This window comes from Cololabis saira, chromosome 10 (assembly GCF_033807715.1).
Source record: "Cololabis saira isolate AMF1-May2022 chromosome 10, fColSai1.1, whole genome shotgun sequence".
Taxonomy (NCBI): domain Eukaryota; kingdom Metazoa; phylum Chordata; class Actinopteri; order Beloniformes; family Belonidae; genus Cololabis; species Cololabis saira.
In genome coordinates, this window is record NC_084596.1 from 11,629,376 (window position 1) to 11,648,354 (window position 18,979).

The window sequence follows — 18,979 nt, forward strand, 5'->3', positions numbered from 1 at the left end:
TAAATAATTTGGCTAAACAGAGGATGACATTATAACAGAGTTCATCACTTTAGTTTTGTACAAACATGCCAAATGTTATATTATCTCTAGAAATCACGCGGACTAGAAACAAGGCGGTCATGGGTTTGTTGTGTGTTGTGGTTCAGGGTCACCGCCGCATGGTCTGCTGCTCCGCCTGGTGTGAAGACAACGCCACCTGCAACCTGTTCACCTGCGGCTTCGACCGGCAGGCCATCGGCTGGAACATCAACATCCCCGCGCTGCTGCAGGAGAAGTGAGGCGGCGGACGCTCCTCTCCGGTCCCGGTCCGGCGTCGCGCTCCTCCGAGGCTGAAAAGACAGCTGGAAGAGTGTCGTCTCCGTGTTTGTGAAAGCTGCCGCCATGCCGACGGCTGTCTTCTGAGCTTACGGAGGGAAACGCCGCCACGTTTGATGGTTCACCAGATCCGTCCTGCTCCGGACTGAGAGGCAGGACAGGAAACGGACTTTAGCTCGCCGTCCGTCGCATCTGTTCCACTCCCGGAAACGCCACCGCTGCACAGCAGACTTGGATGTTCACCTTCCCAAAGGAAAACGCACCACTTGTTCCACTAATAGAAATAAGCACAAAGACAAAAGTCGCCATTCTCCCTCTGTGAAAGTGAAGACGGGAAGCTTTCGGCTGCAGCTAAAGATGTAGATTGCTTGAATGCTGATTGAAGCTGCATCTTACCTGTGCCACTAACAGCAGATTCCCGTCTCCACGGAGACGGCAGTCTGCTGCTTCCAGGAAAAAAGGTCAACACGTGTTGTTGTGTCTTGGTTTTTGCCGTTGTGTACATGTCGGGTGTTTCGTCTCCGGTGACTTACAGGAAGTTCAGCGTCTGAACACGGCTTGGCTTAGCTTTGTTTCGCTCTGCTTGTCGTCTACAGTTTTTCAGAAGTTCACTCGTCCCTGAAGCGAGTCGTGCACTTTTCTTTTTCTTTGAGAGAACCGGTGGCTGTTACAAACTCGTTTCTGGTATCGTTTTGTGTTGGATTTGTCCGTAACTTGAAGGTGCTTCGTGTTGCTGCTGTTGCAGCGATATTTTAAAGGGAAACTCGCGTTCAGGAGCTGATAAAAGGTGCCTGATGGCTGTAAAATTAAAATAAAGAAGCATTTGACGGCCTGCATATTTAGCAGTATGTAATAGATACTTGATTGTCATCTTCCTGTGAAATCCTTTGAAGGTTAAGAAAGCTCACTTTTATCTTAAATGTTACTGCAGACGGATATTTAACCCCTAGAGATTTCTGAATCCACTCAGACTTGAGGCCTGCCGTTAAAATGTCGTTTGTTCAAATCTGTTCACTAAAAGCTTTTATTTCTCATCTTCTGAACCAACGACCAACATGACATGAAACTTTCGTCTTGTGATATTTTGAAGAAACTGTAGTAGAGGATCTTAACGCGTGTTTCGTGCGTCACTCCGGGGTTAAGATGTAAACGCAAACATGTTTTAATGAGGTCATAAAGGGCAGTTTTAAAGTGGTTTCCACTCAAACCTTCACAGAGAAACCCGGGGAAACCAAGTGAGGTCATCAACGAGGGCGGGGCCTCGAGTCTCTTCAGACGTAGATGTTAGATCTGAAACCCCGCCCACATTTCTGATGCCGCGGCTTATTGTCCAATCAGGAGGCTGCAGTGTTGCCGGTGAGTTCTGCTCTCCTCGCGTGAACCCACGAACCACAACTTTAAAGACGGGATCCTCAGATTGATCAGGTGATCCAGATGTTTCCACAGATGTCCAACAGGATGTAGATCAGGGGCCGGATTCACCAATATGTTCTTAAGAACTATCTTAACAAATGTCTTAAGATCTAAAATTAAGAAGTTCACAAGAAAGTTAAGTGAAGTGAAATTCCTCAATATTTTCTTAAGAACCGTCTTAAGAACTGTCATTTCTTACGAATTTCTTATTTTTCCTACTTAAGAACTTCTTAAAATATGTCATTGCATTGCACGCGCCCACAAACAACATTTATACAGGTAGTTTGGGTCTTAACCGTCAGTCACTAAACATGGAGAAGGAGAAAAAGAGATGCAGGAACTTTTCAAGGTTATGGTGGATGAGATTAATGTGCGAAAAAAAATACTATTGGGGAAAATTAATAATAATTAACTACCACGCTAACTAACATGCTAACAAACAGTTAACAGGCTCTTTGTGTAATTAATTACAAAGTATATCCTCAAACTCAGACCTACTAGTCTAAACTTGTCTAAAATGTGTTGAAAAAGGTGATATTAGAGGCTTTACCTTTTCACAGAATACATTTCAAGACAGGTCAAGGTTGTCTTAAAGTTAAGAAAAAAGTCAAGAACAAATTTGAGAACTTTTATTTCAAGAATACCATTTATTCTTAAGTTTGTTCTTAAGAAAAAACTTAAGAAGAAAGTTGAGAAAATACTTAGAACTTTTTTGGAGAATACGACTTCTTCTCTTTTTTCTTCTTAAGACTGAACTTAAGAAAAAAATGACACTTAAGAAGATTTTTTTTCTTAAGAATGTTTTGTGAATCCGGCCCCAGGACTCTATTCCCGTGTTTGGTTCTGGGTTGGTTCTAGTGGAGGGTTTTGGGCCGTTGTCCTGTTGGAGGACTCATGACCTGTGACATCGCCGGTTTTCCTCTTGTGTCCACGTGCAGCGAGGTTTTCTTCAGTCCTCTGGAGCCTGAACTCCACCTGTCGTCTCAGAAACATCCGGCTGCTCGGAGACGGTCTTCACCTTCACCTTCAACACGCTCGTCCGGAGTCTCATTGTTACTTTGCTCCGTTTCAACTTCTTCTGGTTTTCTGTCCATGTAAAACCCGACACGTCTTTGTTACCGGACAGGAGACACATCAACACTGAAACATGTGACATCCAGGAGTGTTTTCGGCAGAGAATCGTGTTCAGCCGCGTGCGTTACTTTGGTTTACGCCGATTATGTAAGAAAAAAAGATTCCAGGCTGCAACAAAGGGAATAAAGAAAGAGACGGGTGTGAAGCTCTAACATGGGTGAAACTGCTATATTCCTTCTCTCTCTTTCTAGATATCGGCAGTGTCTAAACAGTGTTTAAACGTAGTTTTGTCGTGGTTCTCCGGACTCGCTCACTAACTCGTGTTGGTTCAGACGTTGACGCAGACATCGGCGTCTTCACTGGGTACAGACGCGCTCTGGTGGACGTTCACGGCTGCTGTTGGTGAGCGTTGGGCTGCAGGACTAAAGAAACCTCTGGAAACATGAAAGATCAATAACTTCTGGATTGAATAAATCAGTCAAACTAAAAACGCTGCTCTGCTTGTCAAAAGGGAAACCTGCAAACCTGCTTTAACTTTAAAACCGCAATATTTCTGTGATTTAAACTGTAAAATATAAAAGTCTGTCCGTCTAGTGACGACTCAGCAGCAGCTGTTTTATTATTAGCCTTTATAACTTGATAATGTTGCATTTAGTGTTTTATTTAGTATGAATCTGTTTTGTTGCTCGATGACTGACGTCTCATCTGTTTTTACTTTTGTGTAAAACTGAGTTCATGTTGTCATTTATGACGGGAATTAAAGGTTTATGGTCCAAATCCAGACGGCTCGTCCTGCGTCAGACTCTCCCATCGTGTGAATTTTAAAACTTGATCGACTGCGAACAAAATCTTATCAGTAAAAACCAAATCTTGAAGTGTTTTTGCTGTTTGGACAAACAATTTAATTAACTGCTTGTTATTGGAGAAAAAATACAATTTCAGGAAATATAACTATAAAAGCAACCTCAGAAAAAGATCTCCTACACTACCTTTAAATCTGATGTTCACATGACAACTCACACGAGGGCAGTCCTGCAGACATCCGTTTTTGTGAATAAAAACGAGAAGCTCCTCAAAAGGCGTCTTGAGCAGGTTTTTCTTCTCTTGAATTCACTGAGCCACTTTTCTGAGTCTTGACTCACAACTTTCAGCCGAATGTTCAGTTGAATCTCTCACAGAAAGACCAGATCACACACGCACTGGCCGAGCATCGTCCATCTGGAGTCCGACACGTGTGGAGTCTGAGAGGTCGTGGCTGCTCGGTGTTGACAGTGTTTTGTTGTCGAGGTAGAACAGAAAGAAAAACACTAAAGTGAAAACTTCTCAAATGTGTGGATGTGTGGAGGGAACAAGCGCCCACTTGTGGAATAAAAAATAAACAGTTTGTGCTGTTTGATGACGTTCAACTTGGCTGGTTTTTGAACATTAAGTCACTATGTAGTAATATCACTTCTCACCACATGGTGGCAGAACATCACAAGTAATTTCACCTCTTTAAATATCTGTGGATCAGCTGTATTACAGGTAATGTGTGCATTATTATGAGTAAGACTATATTATTATTATTAGACTATTATTGAATATAATTATTATATTAATATTACTGTTATTATTGCTACGACAACTGTAATTGTGATTATAATTGTTAGAATATTACTGTTATTACTTCTGTCATTATATTATTAATTGATTATTAATCAAACATAATCATTGTTACTTATTTTCCTTTTCTTTTCTGAAAGAATGTGTATTTTTTTATAGATCGCCATTATTACTGCATTGCTATGTCTAAAGAGGATTGTGATATAGGTGAAGATTTATTATTATAATTTACATGACTTATTTAATTGATTTGATTGTCCCCGTGTCAATCAGTTATATTAGAAATTAATTTAAAGCTATTTGTCACTTTATATAAACTCTGCTGGCGTGGTACAAAAAAAATATACCCACCTCAGAGTTGTCATGAATAAGAAATAAAATGGTTGAGGCCAAAATTGATTTATTTATTTTGAACCAGGCTGTAAATATGTTTAAAAACTTGGACATTGTCAGTGGACATTGACTCGCGTTTGCACCCCGCCCTCTATCGGCCAGCTGAAGAACTGCAACCCTTGAGCGGTCTCCGTTCGTTTAATCACGTGATCTAACGCGAGCCGCGGTCGGTCACGTGGTGTATTATACATTTTTCCCCACACACATAATTGCGCTGTGGTGTGTTGGATTAAAAATTAACGTGAACAACCTGACATTTTTAGTTATTTTTCTTAACATAAAAAATTGCTTCGGTTTTAAAAACTAAAAAAAGAAATCTATTAAGAATGCAAACAAACGGTGACGTCATACTGTAATGCGTCAAGATCAAAGGCAGTCACGTGATCACACATTATATATAGGCTACACCCAAGAATTGGAATCTTCTGTCATAAAACCTGAAATCTGTTGTGAGATTCTCTGGAGACAGTTTGCATTTTTTTTTTGCTGTAAAAAACCTTTAAATCTTCGAAATGGAGCCAAACATCAGTTCTACATCAAATTCACTGTTTGATATTCGACCGAGGAAAGTTCTCCGTGGTGGCTCCTGCCTTTACAACATTGATAAGTTGGTTGGTGAAGGTACATTTGGAAAAGTGGCCAGCTGTATTAACCTGAAAACACAAGAACATGTGGCTGTCAAAGTGATGAAAAGAGGAGCCGGTGTATTTGGCTTGAGAGAAGCCAAGATGCTGGAAAAACTCAGACAACTTGAGCCTGACAAGAGCAATTTGCTAAAATTCACAGAACATTTCAGGTATAGAAACTATTTTTGTTTGGTCCTAGAAAAGTTGGACATGAATTTGGTTGATTTCATGGAAAGAAGGAATTACACTCCACTTAGCATTCGTGAAATCAGGCCAATTGCCCAGCAGATGCTAATCGCATTGAAGGCTCTGAATAGCATACAAATGGTTCATGCTGATATTAAACCAGACAACATCATGCTTGTTAACCATTGTTCACAGCCTTTCAAGGTGAAGCTGATTGACTTTGGTTTTGCAAACATGGGATCACATCAAATGTTGACCTGTCAAAACCTGTCTTACAGAGCCCCAGAAGTCCTACTACAATATCCCACCTTGGATGAAGGCATCGATATGTGGGCCCTTGGTGGCGTTTTGGCCTATTTGTACCTCGGACAACACTTGTATCCGATGGAAAGTCGATATGAGGCCATGAGGGTGATGGTGCAACTGAACGGTCAACCTGACGATGATTTCCTGGACAAGGCAGCCAACATCCGTCACTACTTTCATCTGGTCAAGAAGGATTTTCGTCGTACGTGGTGGCTGAATTCCCCAGATCTATACTCGTGCATGGCAAGAGAGAATGTTGAAAACTATCATGGTGATTTTACAAATGTGTTTTCTCTGGATCAACTGATGGCAATGCAGCCACAAAGAATGATCCCTGTTTGTCGTGAAGACACCAAAGCATTCATCAGTCTCCTGAAGGAAATGTTCGCAATGAATCCACAAAAACGGATCACCCCAATTAAAGCTCTCGACCATACGTTCATCACGATGAAACACTTTCTTAGTGATGATGATCTAAGTTATATGATCTCAGCAAATACTTTAATGACAGTGTGTCACTTTGATGAAACAAAGGGGACTTCTGTTAAATGTGACGAGGAAAAGGCTGGAACCTCTGGAAGCGATGGTGGCAGCTGTCACAAACCAGCAGCAGCAGCAGCAGATTCCAGCCTTAACAGAAAAACCACCAATAAACGTAAACTAACATCTGCAGAAGGAACTTCCAAGAGGGTCAAGCTAGCCGACGATAACATATTATCTAATTACTTAAAAGGGATCAAAGGCTGCGAGCTCCAGTAAAGAAGATGCAACGTTTTTACGGAGAGCTGTAATTACAGCCGAGAGAGACTGTAAATGTTTTGTTATCAACGATGGATCAAATGAAAGCAGCTCCAATAAACGAAAAGCAACATATGTTGAAGAAACTTGCAGGAGTGTCAACCATGATGACTCTAAAATATTACCTGATAAATATGGATCAAATGAAGGCAGCTTTAATAAACAAAAAGCAACTTGTGTAGAAACAACTTTGTGTAGAAACCACTTTGATGAAACAAAGGGGACTTCTGTTAAATGTGACGAGGAAAAGGCTGGAACCTCTGGAAGCGATGGCGGCAGCTGTCACAAACCAGCAGCAGCAGAATCCAGCTTTAACAGAAAAACCACCAACAAACGTAAACTAACATCTGCAGAAGGAGCTTCCAAGAGGGTCAAGCTAGCCGACGATAACATATTACCTGTTAAAAAGGGATGAAATGCTGCCAGCTCCAGTAAAGAAGATGCAACGTTTGTACAGAGAGCTGTAATTACAGCCGAGAGAGACTCTAAATGTTTTGTTATCAACGATGGATCAAATGAAAGCAGCTCCAATAAACGAAAAGCAACATATGTTGAAGAAACTTGCAGGAGTGTCAACCATGATGACTCTAAAATATTACCTGCTAAATATGGATTAAATGAAGGCAGCTCTGTTACGGTTGGCTCAAGCAGCGGTTGTTTTTTGCACTCCGTTTTATGTGGTTCACAACTTTGATGACATCTTTCAAAGCCTCGTCGAGCTCCGGCACCATATCCTTGGCCGCCAGCGCTTCACGGTGCAAAAAGCAGTGGTTCCACGTCGCATTCGGTGCTCCGTCCAGAATTTGCTTCACCACACCGGAATGTTTCCCGGTCATGGCAGCCGCGCCATCAGTTGTGATTCCCACGCAGTATTCCCAGCTCAGGCCCACTGAGCTCAAATACAAGTCCACACTGTTGAAAATGTCCTCTGCCTTTGTAGTGGTAGGGAGATCTGTGCTGCAGAGAAACTGTTCCTTCAAATCACCATCCAAGATGTGTCTCACATAAACCAACAAAATAGCATGGCTAGATACATCGGTGGATTCGTCCATCTGCAGGGCATAGTAGGGGCTTGCTTGGACGCGGGCTGTGGTCTGTTCTTTAATATTACCAGACATGTCATGAATACGTCGAGCTATAGTATCATTGGACAGCGGTATGGTTTTCAGCTTGTCGGCCGCTGATTGACCCATCACCTCTCTCACCATATCCATTGCTGCAGGTAAAATAAGCTCTTCGGCTATTGTGTGGGGTTTCTTTGCCTTGGCAATACGGTGAGCTACGTGGTAAGAGGCACGGAGAGCTTCCTCTTGTTTGGAGCAAGACGCTGTCAGACACTTCTGTGAAGTCCTCAGCTTCTGGAGTTGTCTTTGAAAAAACTCCACTGGCTTGTCTTTCCATGCAGGATGTTTAGTATCCAAATGGCGCTTCAGTTTCGATGGTTTCATGCTCTCATTTGCAAGCACTTTACTACATACAACACACTGGGGTTTCTGTCCCTTAATATCCTCAATGTACGAAAATCCGCATTTTAAATACACCGGGTCATATTTACGCTTGAAATCAAGTGGCTCCCGGTCTTGTTGGCTCCCTCGAGCCAGGACCTTCAGCATGCACTGGGGCGGTTTGCAGCCGAGTGTGAAGCAGCTGGGATGAGAATCAGCACCTCTAAGTCTGAGGCCATGGTTCTCGACCGGAAAAAGGTGGCTTGCACCCTCCAGGTCGGGGGAGAGTTCCTGCCTCAGGTGGAGGAGTTTAAGTATCTTGGGGTCTTGTTCACGAGTGAGGGGAGAACGGAGCGCGAGATCGACAGGCGGATCGGTGCGGCGGCCGCAGTAATGCGGTCATTGTATCGGTCCGTCGTGGTGAAGAAGGAGCTGAGCCGAAAGGCAAAGCTCTCGATTTACCTCGATCTACGTTCCCACCCTCACCTATGGTCATGAACTCTGGGTCATGACCGAAAGAACGGGATCCCGGATACAAGCGGCCGAAATTAGTTTCCTCCGCAGGGTGGCGGGGCGCTCCCTTAGAGATAGGGTGAGGAGCTCTGTCACCCGGGAGGAGCTCGGAGTAGAGCCGCTGCTCCTCCACATTGAGAGGAGCCAGCTGAGGTGGCTCGGGCACCTGTATAGGATGCCCCCTGGACGCCTCCCTCGTGAGGTGTTCCGGGCATGTCCCACCGGGAGGAGGCCCCGAGGAAGACCCAGGACACGCTGGAGTGACTACGTCACTCGGCTGGCCTGGGAACGCCTTGGAGTCCCCCCGGAAGAGCTGGAGGAAGTGTCCGGGGAGAGGGAAGCCTGGGGATCCCTGCTCCGACTGCTGCCCCCGCGACCCGGACTCGGATAATGCGGTGGACAATGGATGGATGAATGGATGGATATTTACGCTTCGCCATTGCAACACAGACAGTGAGCGTCAAGTGGCAGTTACCATGGCTACCGCCTAGGCGGCTGCACGTGTCTGACGAGTGCCTTTCAAAATAAATCATTTTTCAAAATAAAAGACATGTCAAATTCTTAATTTAAAAAAAAAAAAAAAATAATTAAAACATTTTTTTTCAATTTTTTTTTTTTTTTTGACCAGCTGTCCGCGACCCACCCAGAACGGGTCCGCGACCCACTTTTGGGTCGCGACCCACCAGTTGAGAACCACTGGTTTATAGCGTCCTCTTCACATGCGCGTTCCCGCGACGAGGGGGGGCTTTTCACGGCAGGGGGGCTGAATCATGGATCTATTATATAACTGGATAAAGTATCGAAAATGGCCGCCCATTCATTTCAATGGAGTTTGCTCACCCAGCGCATCCGCCGAAAAAATTTCTGACTTCCTGGTTTACTTCCTGGTACACGGGCCCATAGAGCATGCGCAGTTGAGTCACCTCCCATGATGCTCTGGGGCCTCCCATCATGCCCCGGGGCAATGTGAACGAGCGCTGCGCGCTCTGGACAAGCGCTGCGCGCTCATGAGTCCTTCAGACCGGTAATGATAGATGTACACAATGAAATTAGGGATTTATAGGGCAAATCAACCGATGCTGTTCTCAAAGTCATGGTTATAGACTATACATGGTTCATTTGTGTGTTTTTTTTAATTAAAGATAAAACGAGTCATTTTTATTTAAGATGAGACACCCCAGGTTAATAGGCTAAAATAGGGTAAAAATGTAAATAGCAGGTATCACCATGAAACTTCCCAAGTTTATTACTTACATTAAGACAAATATTTTTTGTATTACAAGTTTTGTCAAGTATTATGTTTAAATATGTCAAATATTATGTTTAAATGTGGTTAATTTGTGGAGTTTTATTTTTTTGAGTAAGGATAAAACGAGTCATCTTTATAAAAACAAACAAAAGACAATAACAATAACAAAAGCTGTCATATGCTATTTATCTATATACCTTTGGGTAAATCTTTTTGTCTATTAATGATCGTGCAGTCCGAATGTTAGGCGTAATTAACTTTGCATTTTCTCTGATTCTTTTACAGCTTCTGGGCTCACATTAAGTGTTATTCCTGCCTGATATCTTATTTTCACAAACCATACACCGTTGGCTACAACGGAAATGTTTAAGTACAAGAATGACAAACCATTATTATTCTTGCTATTAAACATTTCTGTTTGGTGCAAATTGGCAATGCAATGTGTTGACAGTGTAGTGTGTGTGCTGCAGCTACAGCCAGAGACAAGACCAAACTGCAGCATGCTTTCACTCTGCTGAGCGGGTGATCGGCTGTAGCCTCCCATCTCTGCAAGACCTGCAAGACATCTCCAGGACCCGGACAAGTGCAGCCAGAGTTGCTGCTGACCCCTCTCACCCTGGACGCTATCACTTGCAGTCCCTCCCCTTTGTCAAAAGGACCAGGACCAGGACTTCACGCCACAAGTAGTGTCTGTCTTCCCCTCTGCAGTCAGCCTGTTGAACAATGGCCCAGCTCCCCCTAAATAACCCCAAATCTATTGGCAGTCACCGCACTACAACATTTTTCACGATAACTTAGCCTCTTTGTTCTATTATTTTATGTATATTTATGCGGGGGGAGGTATTTTATTTTAATTCTTAATTCTATTTTTATACTTCTCTTTAAAGTATTTTTTTTACCGGTACCTTTATGTTTGCACCTTACATCAAGACAAGTTCCTTGTGCTGTAAACTGACCTTTACTGCTCTTGGCAATAAAAACAGTTCTTATTCTGATTCTGAGAGTGGTCACCGCTGCCTTCACTCCGTCTGTGATCCCCCTGGTCAGGGCGTTTAGACCGAGTGTGACCTGAGCGTCCCACCTGAGCTCTGTGCCATAGCGCGCAGCTCCAGCTCAATGAATGACAGAGGGTCTCCTGCTCAGCTGCTGCTCAACACTGATCAGAGCAGCTCCCCCTCGTTTACTGAGGTTTTATTATAAACCCAATGTCTTTTGTCATGGAAAAAAAAATTAAGAGACCGCTTGCAAGTGTTTCTTAAAAGCATATCTAGTCATTCTTTTAAATATCAACACAAACAACTCCTTGATGAGCATTTCTTTCATTTAAATACATTTTTGTATTTGTATTAAGCAAATACAGATACAAATACAGCAAATATCAGATTTGTATTAAGCAAATACCATGGGTTATGGGTTAAGCGTAGAACTTGGGGGGGAAGAACAAACAAAAAAAAAGCAAATAAATTACACAAGTCACAAACAACAAAAGGTCAACTATATACAACAAAAAATGTTTTATTTATTTACAAGACACAAAACACAACGAATTTAAACACTAGGACTTGGGGTGAACAGTGTGATAAAAAACTAAAATAAAATAAAACAACAACCAAAAAGCAAGACGTTAAAGCAAACAAAAAAGGCCACCCTCACTTTCCCTGGTCTATTCGTGGGCTTAAATTTATTTACAAAAAAAAACAATAAAACCCACTATCAGGTAAGGAAAAAGAAGACAAAAAAAAAGGAAAGGAACAACAACAACAAACAATCCTAACCCATAAATCTATACCTGATAGTACAAACATAGATAGCAGGTGGGTTCAGGTGGTCAGTCTGTAGTGCAAAAAAAAGAGGTAGTAGTGCAATGGGATACATAATAAAAACTGGATAAATAATACGTGTGTGTGTGTGTGTGTGTGTGTGTATATATATATATATATATATATATATATATATATATATATGTATATGTATGTATGTATGTATGTATGTATGTATGTGTGTATGTATATATATATATATATATATATATATATACATATATATATATATATATATATATATACATATATATATATATATATATATATATATATATATATATACATACACACACTGTGTCTGTCCTGTTTGGTGGCTGAACCAAACCAGACAATCAGGCAAGTGCAGAGTAAAACTGGATCAGCAGCTCCAGATGTAGGTTGACCTTCCTGTGCCGGCGCATGAAACGCATGCTCTGCTGGGCAGAGGAATACCTGGAAGACCAAAAGATAAAACTTATCCATTACAAATATAAAGAACATAAAATCTCAGTCGGGTCACTTTTGACCCATGTTGTGCATCAGAGGGTTAAAAACGAAAGCTGACAAGAGACTAATAACAGACTTTAACTATCATAAAGTTAAACTAAATCGATGTGACCAAACAAAAACACACCTTTGAGCCGTGTTTTCCACTTTTCTGAGTGATTATTCCGCCGAACGGCTTAGATTCAGCCATGCTCGTTCCCGAGACACACACGACCGCGCTTTGCGAGTGCACGGACAAAGCCGTGACGTCACGCCCAGAAAGAGACTTTTCTTTGAGTTTTCTGGCCGTTATAAAACATTTTTGACGGATATAAAGTCCATGACTTAAAAATATAGAATACAAAGATTAGTAATTGCCGGTGATTACAGCTGGAGGTGTCCTGTGAACAGTTTTAGAGGCTTCTCTTTTACTATTGCGGTCTATGGGAAAAAAGCTTTCTGGGCCCCATGGGATTTTTTGTTGCAGTACCGCGGCTGGCCACTGGAAAAAATCGGCGTGGCTTCTTTTTTTTTTTTTTTTTTTTTTTTTGAATTTAATTTACAAACAATGTCAAACATTGAACATATACGTTAATACACACAATAAATGAGAGCTGTTTACCAAATACAAAAAGACAGTTAATAAACAGTACAAGATACATTTAACAGTTCATAAACAAAAACAAATAAATACATACTGAATAAAATAAGTGAATACAAAATTAAATAATCTTTCATCAAAAACATCAAATTTCAGGCAGCATAGTAAATATTGTAGTATACAAAATTCATTTTCAACAATTCATAAACAAAAACAAATACATAAATAAATACAAAATTAAATAATCTGATCAAAAACTTCATCAAATGTCAGGTAGCACAGTAAATATTTTATCATAGCTATCTAAAAATGTTTTATTCTTTTTATTATTAACAAGGGCTAAGGATTTATAAAGTGAGTTAAATTCGATGAGAAAATGTGGAAAGGTTGGCTTGGAGGCTGCAAATTTTTGCTTATGAATGAAATATTTTCCAAACAAAATGAAAAAATTAACTAAGTACTAAAGGCACTTGTTCTTATTTTCATAATAACATATAACATCTTTAAGAGAAAAACAGTATGACATATCAACAAAGGTGAAGATATGAGAACACATGTTCGACCAAAATTGCATTGTGATGTTACATTCAAAAAACAGATGGTTTAAAGTTTCATCAGCATGCCCACAAAAAACACAAGAGCTATCCACATCTGTGAATTTTGAAATGAAAACGTTAACAGGATATATCTTGTGAAGAATTTTGAAATGAGTTTCTTTTACTTTGTTATGAATACAGTACTTGTAAGGTAATAGCCATGCTTTTTCCCAGTCTATGTCCTCTAAATAAGAGCGCCAATAAAATTTTCCTCGTGGTGAAAACCTCTTTTTATCTTGAAAAATATTCCTTATATGTTTATTGTTACATTTCTTATCTTGTATGTTAATACCATTCAAAAGTAAAACAGACAAGCCCTCTGGTCTACTTTCTTGACAGAAAGATAAGTGACTTTTCATTAAATTGAGTAAGCCAGAAGGGATTGCTTTTATCGCCGAGTTGTATTCCTTGAAAGGTATAGGAAAATTATGACGAGATATGAAACTCTCATAGGACAGGACAAGACCATGTTCATCCAAAACTGATAAGATATTATTAATATTTCTCTCAGACCATTTGGGATAGAAAAGAGACTTATTCCTAATAGTTATACATTGGTTATTCCATAACAAAGTTTTGTGAGGAGAAAAATTGTGAATGAAGCACAGCTTCCAGGAAAGAAGTGACTGCTGATGAAATTTAGACAGTGTGATCGGAAGTTTGTCAGGTAGGTAGTTACAGTTTAAAACAAAAGCAAGTCCACCAATACTATTGAAAATATGATTGGGGATGAAGAACCACAATGAATTTAGATATTTTAAACATCTTTTTAACCAATTGACTTTAAAAGTATTAATGATATCAATGAAATTAATCACTTCAAGACCACCTTCCGCTCTGCGATTAGATAGAACTGCATCTTTAATTTTGTGCGTTTTATTTCTCCAGATAAAATTCAGAAATAGCCTGTTAATTTCATTAGCAGTTACATCATTCACAAAAAGAGAAAGAGATGGATAAACAAAATGAGAAATCCCTTCAGCTTTTGACAAAAGGACTCTTCCATATAATGTTAAGTCTCTCTGAAGCCAAAGGTTAAAAATATCTCTAGTCTTTTTAATTCTTCCAGAAAAATTGAGATGTTGCCTTGCTATTAAATTTTTTGTTATTTGAATGCCTAAATACTTGACTGTGGTTTTTACAGGGATATTATCTATGAAAGTATCAACACAATTATGTATGGGTAATAATTCACATTTGGATACATTGAGTTTCAGACCTGAAGCTAATGAGAACTGTGTAACTAAGTCAAAAGCTTTGACCAACTGTTCTTTGTCTTTCAGGAAAAGTGTTGTATCGTCCGCCAGCTGAGAAATTCTTATTTCTCTATTAAATATAGAAATGCCCTTAAATTCTTCATCATGTACTACATTTAATGACAATAGTTCGACAACTAAAATAAAGAGAAATGGTGCGATCGGACATCCTTGTCTTACGCCGCGATTTATATCAAATCTATTCGAGGTGTTGTGATTGATAATCACCGAGCTATTAATTCCTTTATAAAACATTTCAATAGTATCAATGAATTGACTTCCAAAACCAAACAATTTAAGACATTCTATAAGAAACTTATGCTCTATAGTGTCAAAGGCTTTGTAAAAGTCTAAAAATAAAATGAACGCATCTGAGTGTACTGAGTCTGCATAGTCCAATAGATCCAAAATAAGTCTGATGTTATTACTTATGTGTCTATCTTTAATGAATCCTGATTGTGTTTCAGCAACAATATGAGGTAGACCTGTTTTTAATCTAGTTGCATAAACTGAGGCCAGAATTTTGTAATCAATAGTAAGGAGAGTAATAGGCCTCCAGTTTTCTATCAATAAATTGTCTTTATCTGGCTTTGGGATTAGCGAGATAACACCCTGTTTCATAGTTGTACTCATCTGTCCCTGACCAACACACTCACAGTACATACAAAATAGAGGTTCCTGAATGATATCCCAAAAGTGAACATAAAATTCAACTGAAAGCCCATCTACACCAGGGGCTTTACCCTTTTTCATTGAGAAAAGAGCAGTTTTGATCTCCTCTCTGGTCAGATTAGAGTCACAAGTCTTTTTCAAGTCTTCATCAATTGTGACTATGTGTTTTTTAATTTTATCCATAAACATTTCACAAGAGGGGTTGTTGAATTCTGATTTGTACAAATTGCTATAAAAGGAAAAAACAGAATCAGATATTAATTTTTGGTCCATACAATTACTACCATTAATATTTAGCATACTTAGTGACTTCCTTTGACCATTCCTTTTCTCCAAAGCAAAAAAATAGCTGGAGTTTGCTTCCCCTTCTTCCAACCACTTGGCTCTAGATCTTACAAATGCACCCTTGGCTAATTCAATGTAAATCTGATCTATTTTTAATTGTATCTCCTTTACTTCTAACTCCTCTTCAGAAGACATACTGGGCTTAGATAAGAGGAGACCAATCCTGCTCAGTAACTCAGCCTCAGTTCTATTTTTTAGAGCTTTTAAGTCTTTACCTCTCTTTACAGCAATATTTATTGTCATAAATTTGAAGTATTCCCATTTTTGTGTATATTCATTGCCCCTAATGTTATTAAAAAGTTCACTAGCAAGATGTTTTATACTGTCAATGAAGCAGTTGTCATTAAGGAGGGCATTATTAAATTTCCAGTATCCTCGTAATTTAGATGTGTTTTCTAACCTCCCTAATTTCAATGTGATCTTCTTATGATCCGACAAAGGGGCAAAAGAATGGGAGACATCTTTCACATACTGAAGTGCAGAGGAAGAAATTAAAAAAAGATCGATTCTAGATCTAGATGTAAGGTTACTCTTAGACCATGTAAAATCCTGTGTATCTGGGTTGAAAAACCGCCATGTATCAGTCAGGGAGAGATCCGAGCAAAGTTTTGAAACAATATTGTCGCTCACAAGAGATTGACAGAGCTTTGGGGGGAATCTATCTAATGTATCATCAGGACACTCATTAAAATCACCACCTAATACTACATAAGAGTTAGGATATTTGTGTAAGAGTTCATTTATTTTTGAGGTTATCCGACAAAAAAGTATCTTATTGGACGAATGAGAGTTATGCCCATAAATATTACATGCTATAAAATTTGAATTATCATGCTTCAAGATGACAAGAATCCATCTACCATCATGTGAAGACACCACCTCTAAGACCTCCCCTTTAAATCTATGCAAAAAAATAGAAACTCCAGCAGAACGGTTGGTACCATGACTGCAGTAAATCTTATTTCCCCACTGCCCTTTCCAAAACTTTATATCTGACTCACTTGAATGTGTTTCTTGTAAAAATACTAGGTCAGCCTCACTACTTTTACGGAATATTTTCTTTTCAGCAAATCACGTATACCTCTGACATTCAATGACATAACCGTTAAAGAATCAAACTTAAGAGCCATCAAAAAAATAAATAAATAAATAAAATTAAATTTTTTTTAAAAAAAATACAGAAATACAAGAATGAAGTAGCTCTCACAAATAGATAACCAGGACTTTAAAGTGTGTTTTAAATTCCTGAAACAAGGCTGTGATAGACAGCCAAAACAAAATTGTGACTATAGAAAAATTACATTTAGGCACCATAAATGTTTTTAGTTAAAACTGATTTAACCAATAACAATTAAAGATGTTTAGTTAAACCCAGAATAATGCCATTTTAACATAACACATTTTCCTTCTGTTTTTAACTGTAAGTTATATAAACTAAATATCATGAATATATTGTATAAGCTATGAACACACAATGAATTGTTATGAAAAGGCAAAAGTGTGAATATCTTATAGAATCATTTGGAACAAACAATTTGTATAGACTTGTATAGAAATGTGGAATTAATCCACTGAATGTAACTGCTGGTGGTTTTAACAACGACTTTCAACTACAAGGAGTCTCTTAAAGCTCAGTGTGGAAACATCTGCTTCGGTCATCTCTGACCTAGATATAATCTTCCTGGAGATGTGAAATGTTTGGAAGAAGCAACCTTCCGTCATCCCCCAGAGTTAATAGTTCATAGTCAATAAGTCTATTAGTTCTTTTATAACCATCCTGGAGGCGTGCAGTAGGCTATATGACACATCTCTTCATTTATCTGACTTACTCAATGTCTAAATGGTCAATTTTCTTCCCCTCTATCAGAGCATACGGTCCTAGGAAGGACGCCTTTTTACCTTCTTTCCTTGCTTTTTCCACAAGTGGCCAGAGTTTTTCTCTGGCCAGTCGGTCTTCTGGAGAGAGCGCCTCGGTGAGACGCAGCTTGTTGCTCCGCAGGTACTTGCAGCCCCTGGCACTTTTCCAAACAGCATCACGCATACGGCGCAGCGCGAAGAGGATGATGAGGGACCGGTGGGACCCGTCCTTCCTCCTCGGACCAAGGCGATGCGCAATGTCGACACTCTCTTGTAGATATTCCTGAAGTCCCGGAGCCACTTTCCCGAGGATGTCAATCACCACTGTTCTCACGTCCTCGTTCACCTCCTCTCTTACTCCGTGTAGTTTCAATGCCCATCTGTAACTGTAGCGCTTGTTTTCAGCAACTCCTGCTCTCAAAAGCCGGTTCTCTCTTTTCAGTTGTTCAATGTCTGTTTCTGTCCGCTTCAAAATTTCTTTGTGGTGATTAATATCAACCACAAGCTGCTCAACTGTATGAGAGAGTTTTTCAATGTGTTGAGACGTTGTTTCCGTCGTGGATTCAATCACTGAAATCTTACGGTACGTCTCGTCATGTTTAACAGAGAGCTCCTGGATAGCTGCCAAAATGTCCACACTTGCACTGTCACCGTTGAAGTCTCGTTTCTTCCTCTTGTTAGCACTCCTCGCTTGAGTGTCAGACTGGACCGAGAGTGTGTCCATTGTATCTTCGGGGGTAATTTCTATGTCCTCCTCACTTGTCGCAGCAATTTCAGCGGACTTTTCAGAGTCATTCATTTTAGCATTCGAAGACATCTTTCTTTGACGTTAACGTCCGTTGGCGCGTTAGCTAGCTTGTGTTCAAACTTTTACCTTCACGTAGTTCCCGAAGTTATTTACTTTTTCCACAGGTTTTTAGTCCTGGCACCAAAATATTAATTTATTAAAGTCACTTTTGTATCATAAAAACGTTTAAATTACCGCATGTTCTGTCTGCCTATTCACAAAGCCTCAAGTTGTTTGACGGAGAAACTGCGCACCGAACAACCTACGCCACCGCCATCTTGGCTCTCCACAAATGCGCCATCGGCGTGGCTTCTGAGCGCGAGGCTGGGGGGCTGATTGCATCACCTACTGACGTCGCCGCCATATTGGATGTGGCAAGACTGGGCTGCAAACTAATACAAGTAAATGGACTTATTTTCATAAAGCGCCTTTCTACAAAGACATTTACGTCGCTGAATCTCGGTCGCATGGGACACGGTTTAATAGTGTACGGAGCCGGTTCTTCTCCCCGGAGCGAGGCTTTGTCCCCTCCCCTGCTACACGTCATTCAAGCAGCCAATCAGCACAGAGCGTCATTATCATAGCCTCCCACAGCACGAAAAGATGAGTTTATGGGAATATGCTGACATAGCATTTAACCGGTAATGTTCGTGTTTG

The 18,979-nt window shown here is 40.1% G+C and overlaps 1 protein-coding gene across 9 annotated transcripts in view; it reads left to right on the forward strand.

Moving 5' to 3' along the window:
• Window positions 1-18,979, forward strand: part of LOC133452413 (WD repeat-containing protein 37) — a 76,102-nt gene that overhangs the window by 26,830 nt on the left and 30,293 nt on the right. For 4 of the 9 annotated variants that reach the window (XM_061731698.1, XM_061731696.1, XM_061731699.1 and 1 more), the window contains one exon: window positions 147-4,380. The exons of 2 other annotated variants lie outside the window; for them this stretch is intronic. In XM_061731698.1, the coding sequence (XP_061587682.1) occupies window positions 147-278 (132 nt within the window). In that variant the 3' untranslated portion in view covers window positions 279-4,380. Of the gene's footprint in view, window positions 1-146; window positions 4,382-18,979 lie in introns of those variants that run through there. 3 more of the 9 variants (XM_061731693.1, XM_061731695.1, XM_061731697.1) reach the window with 1 other exon arrangement.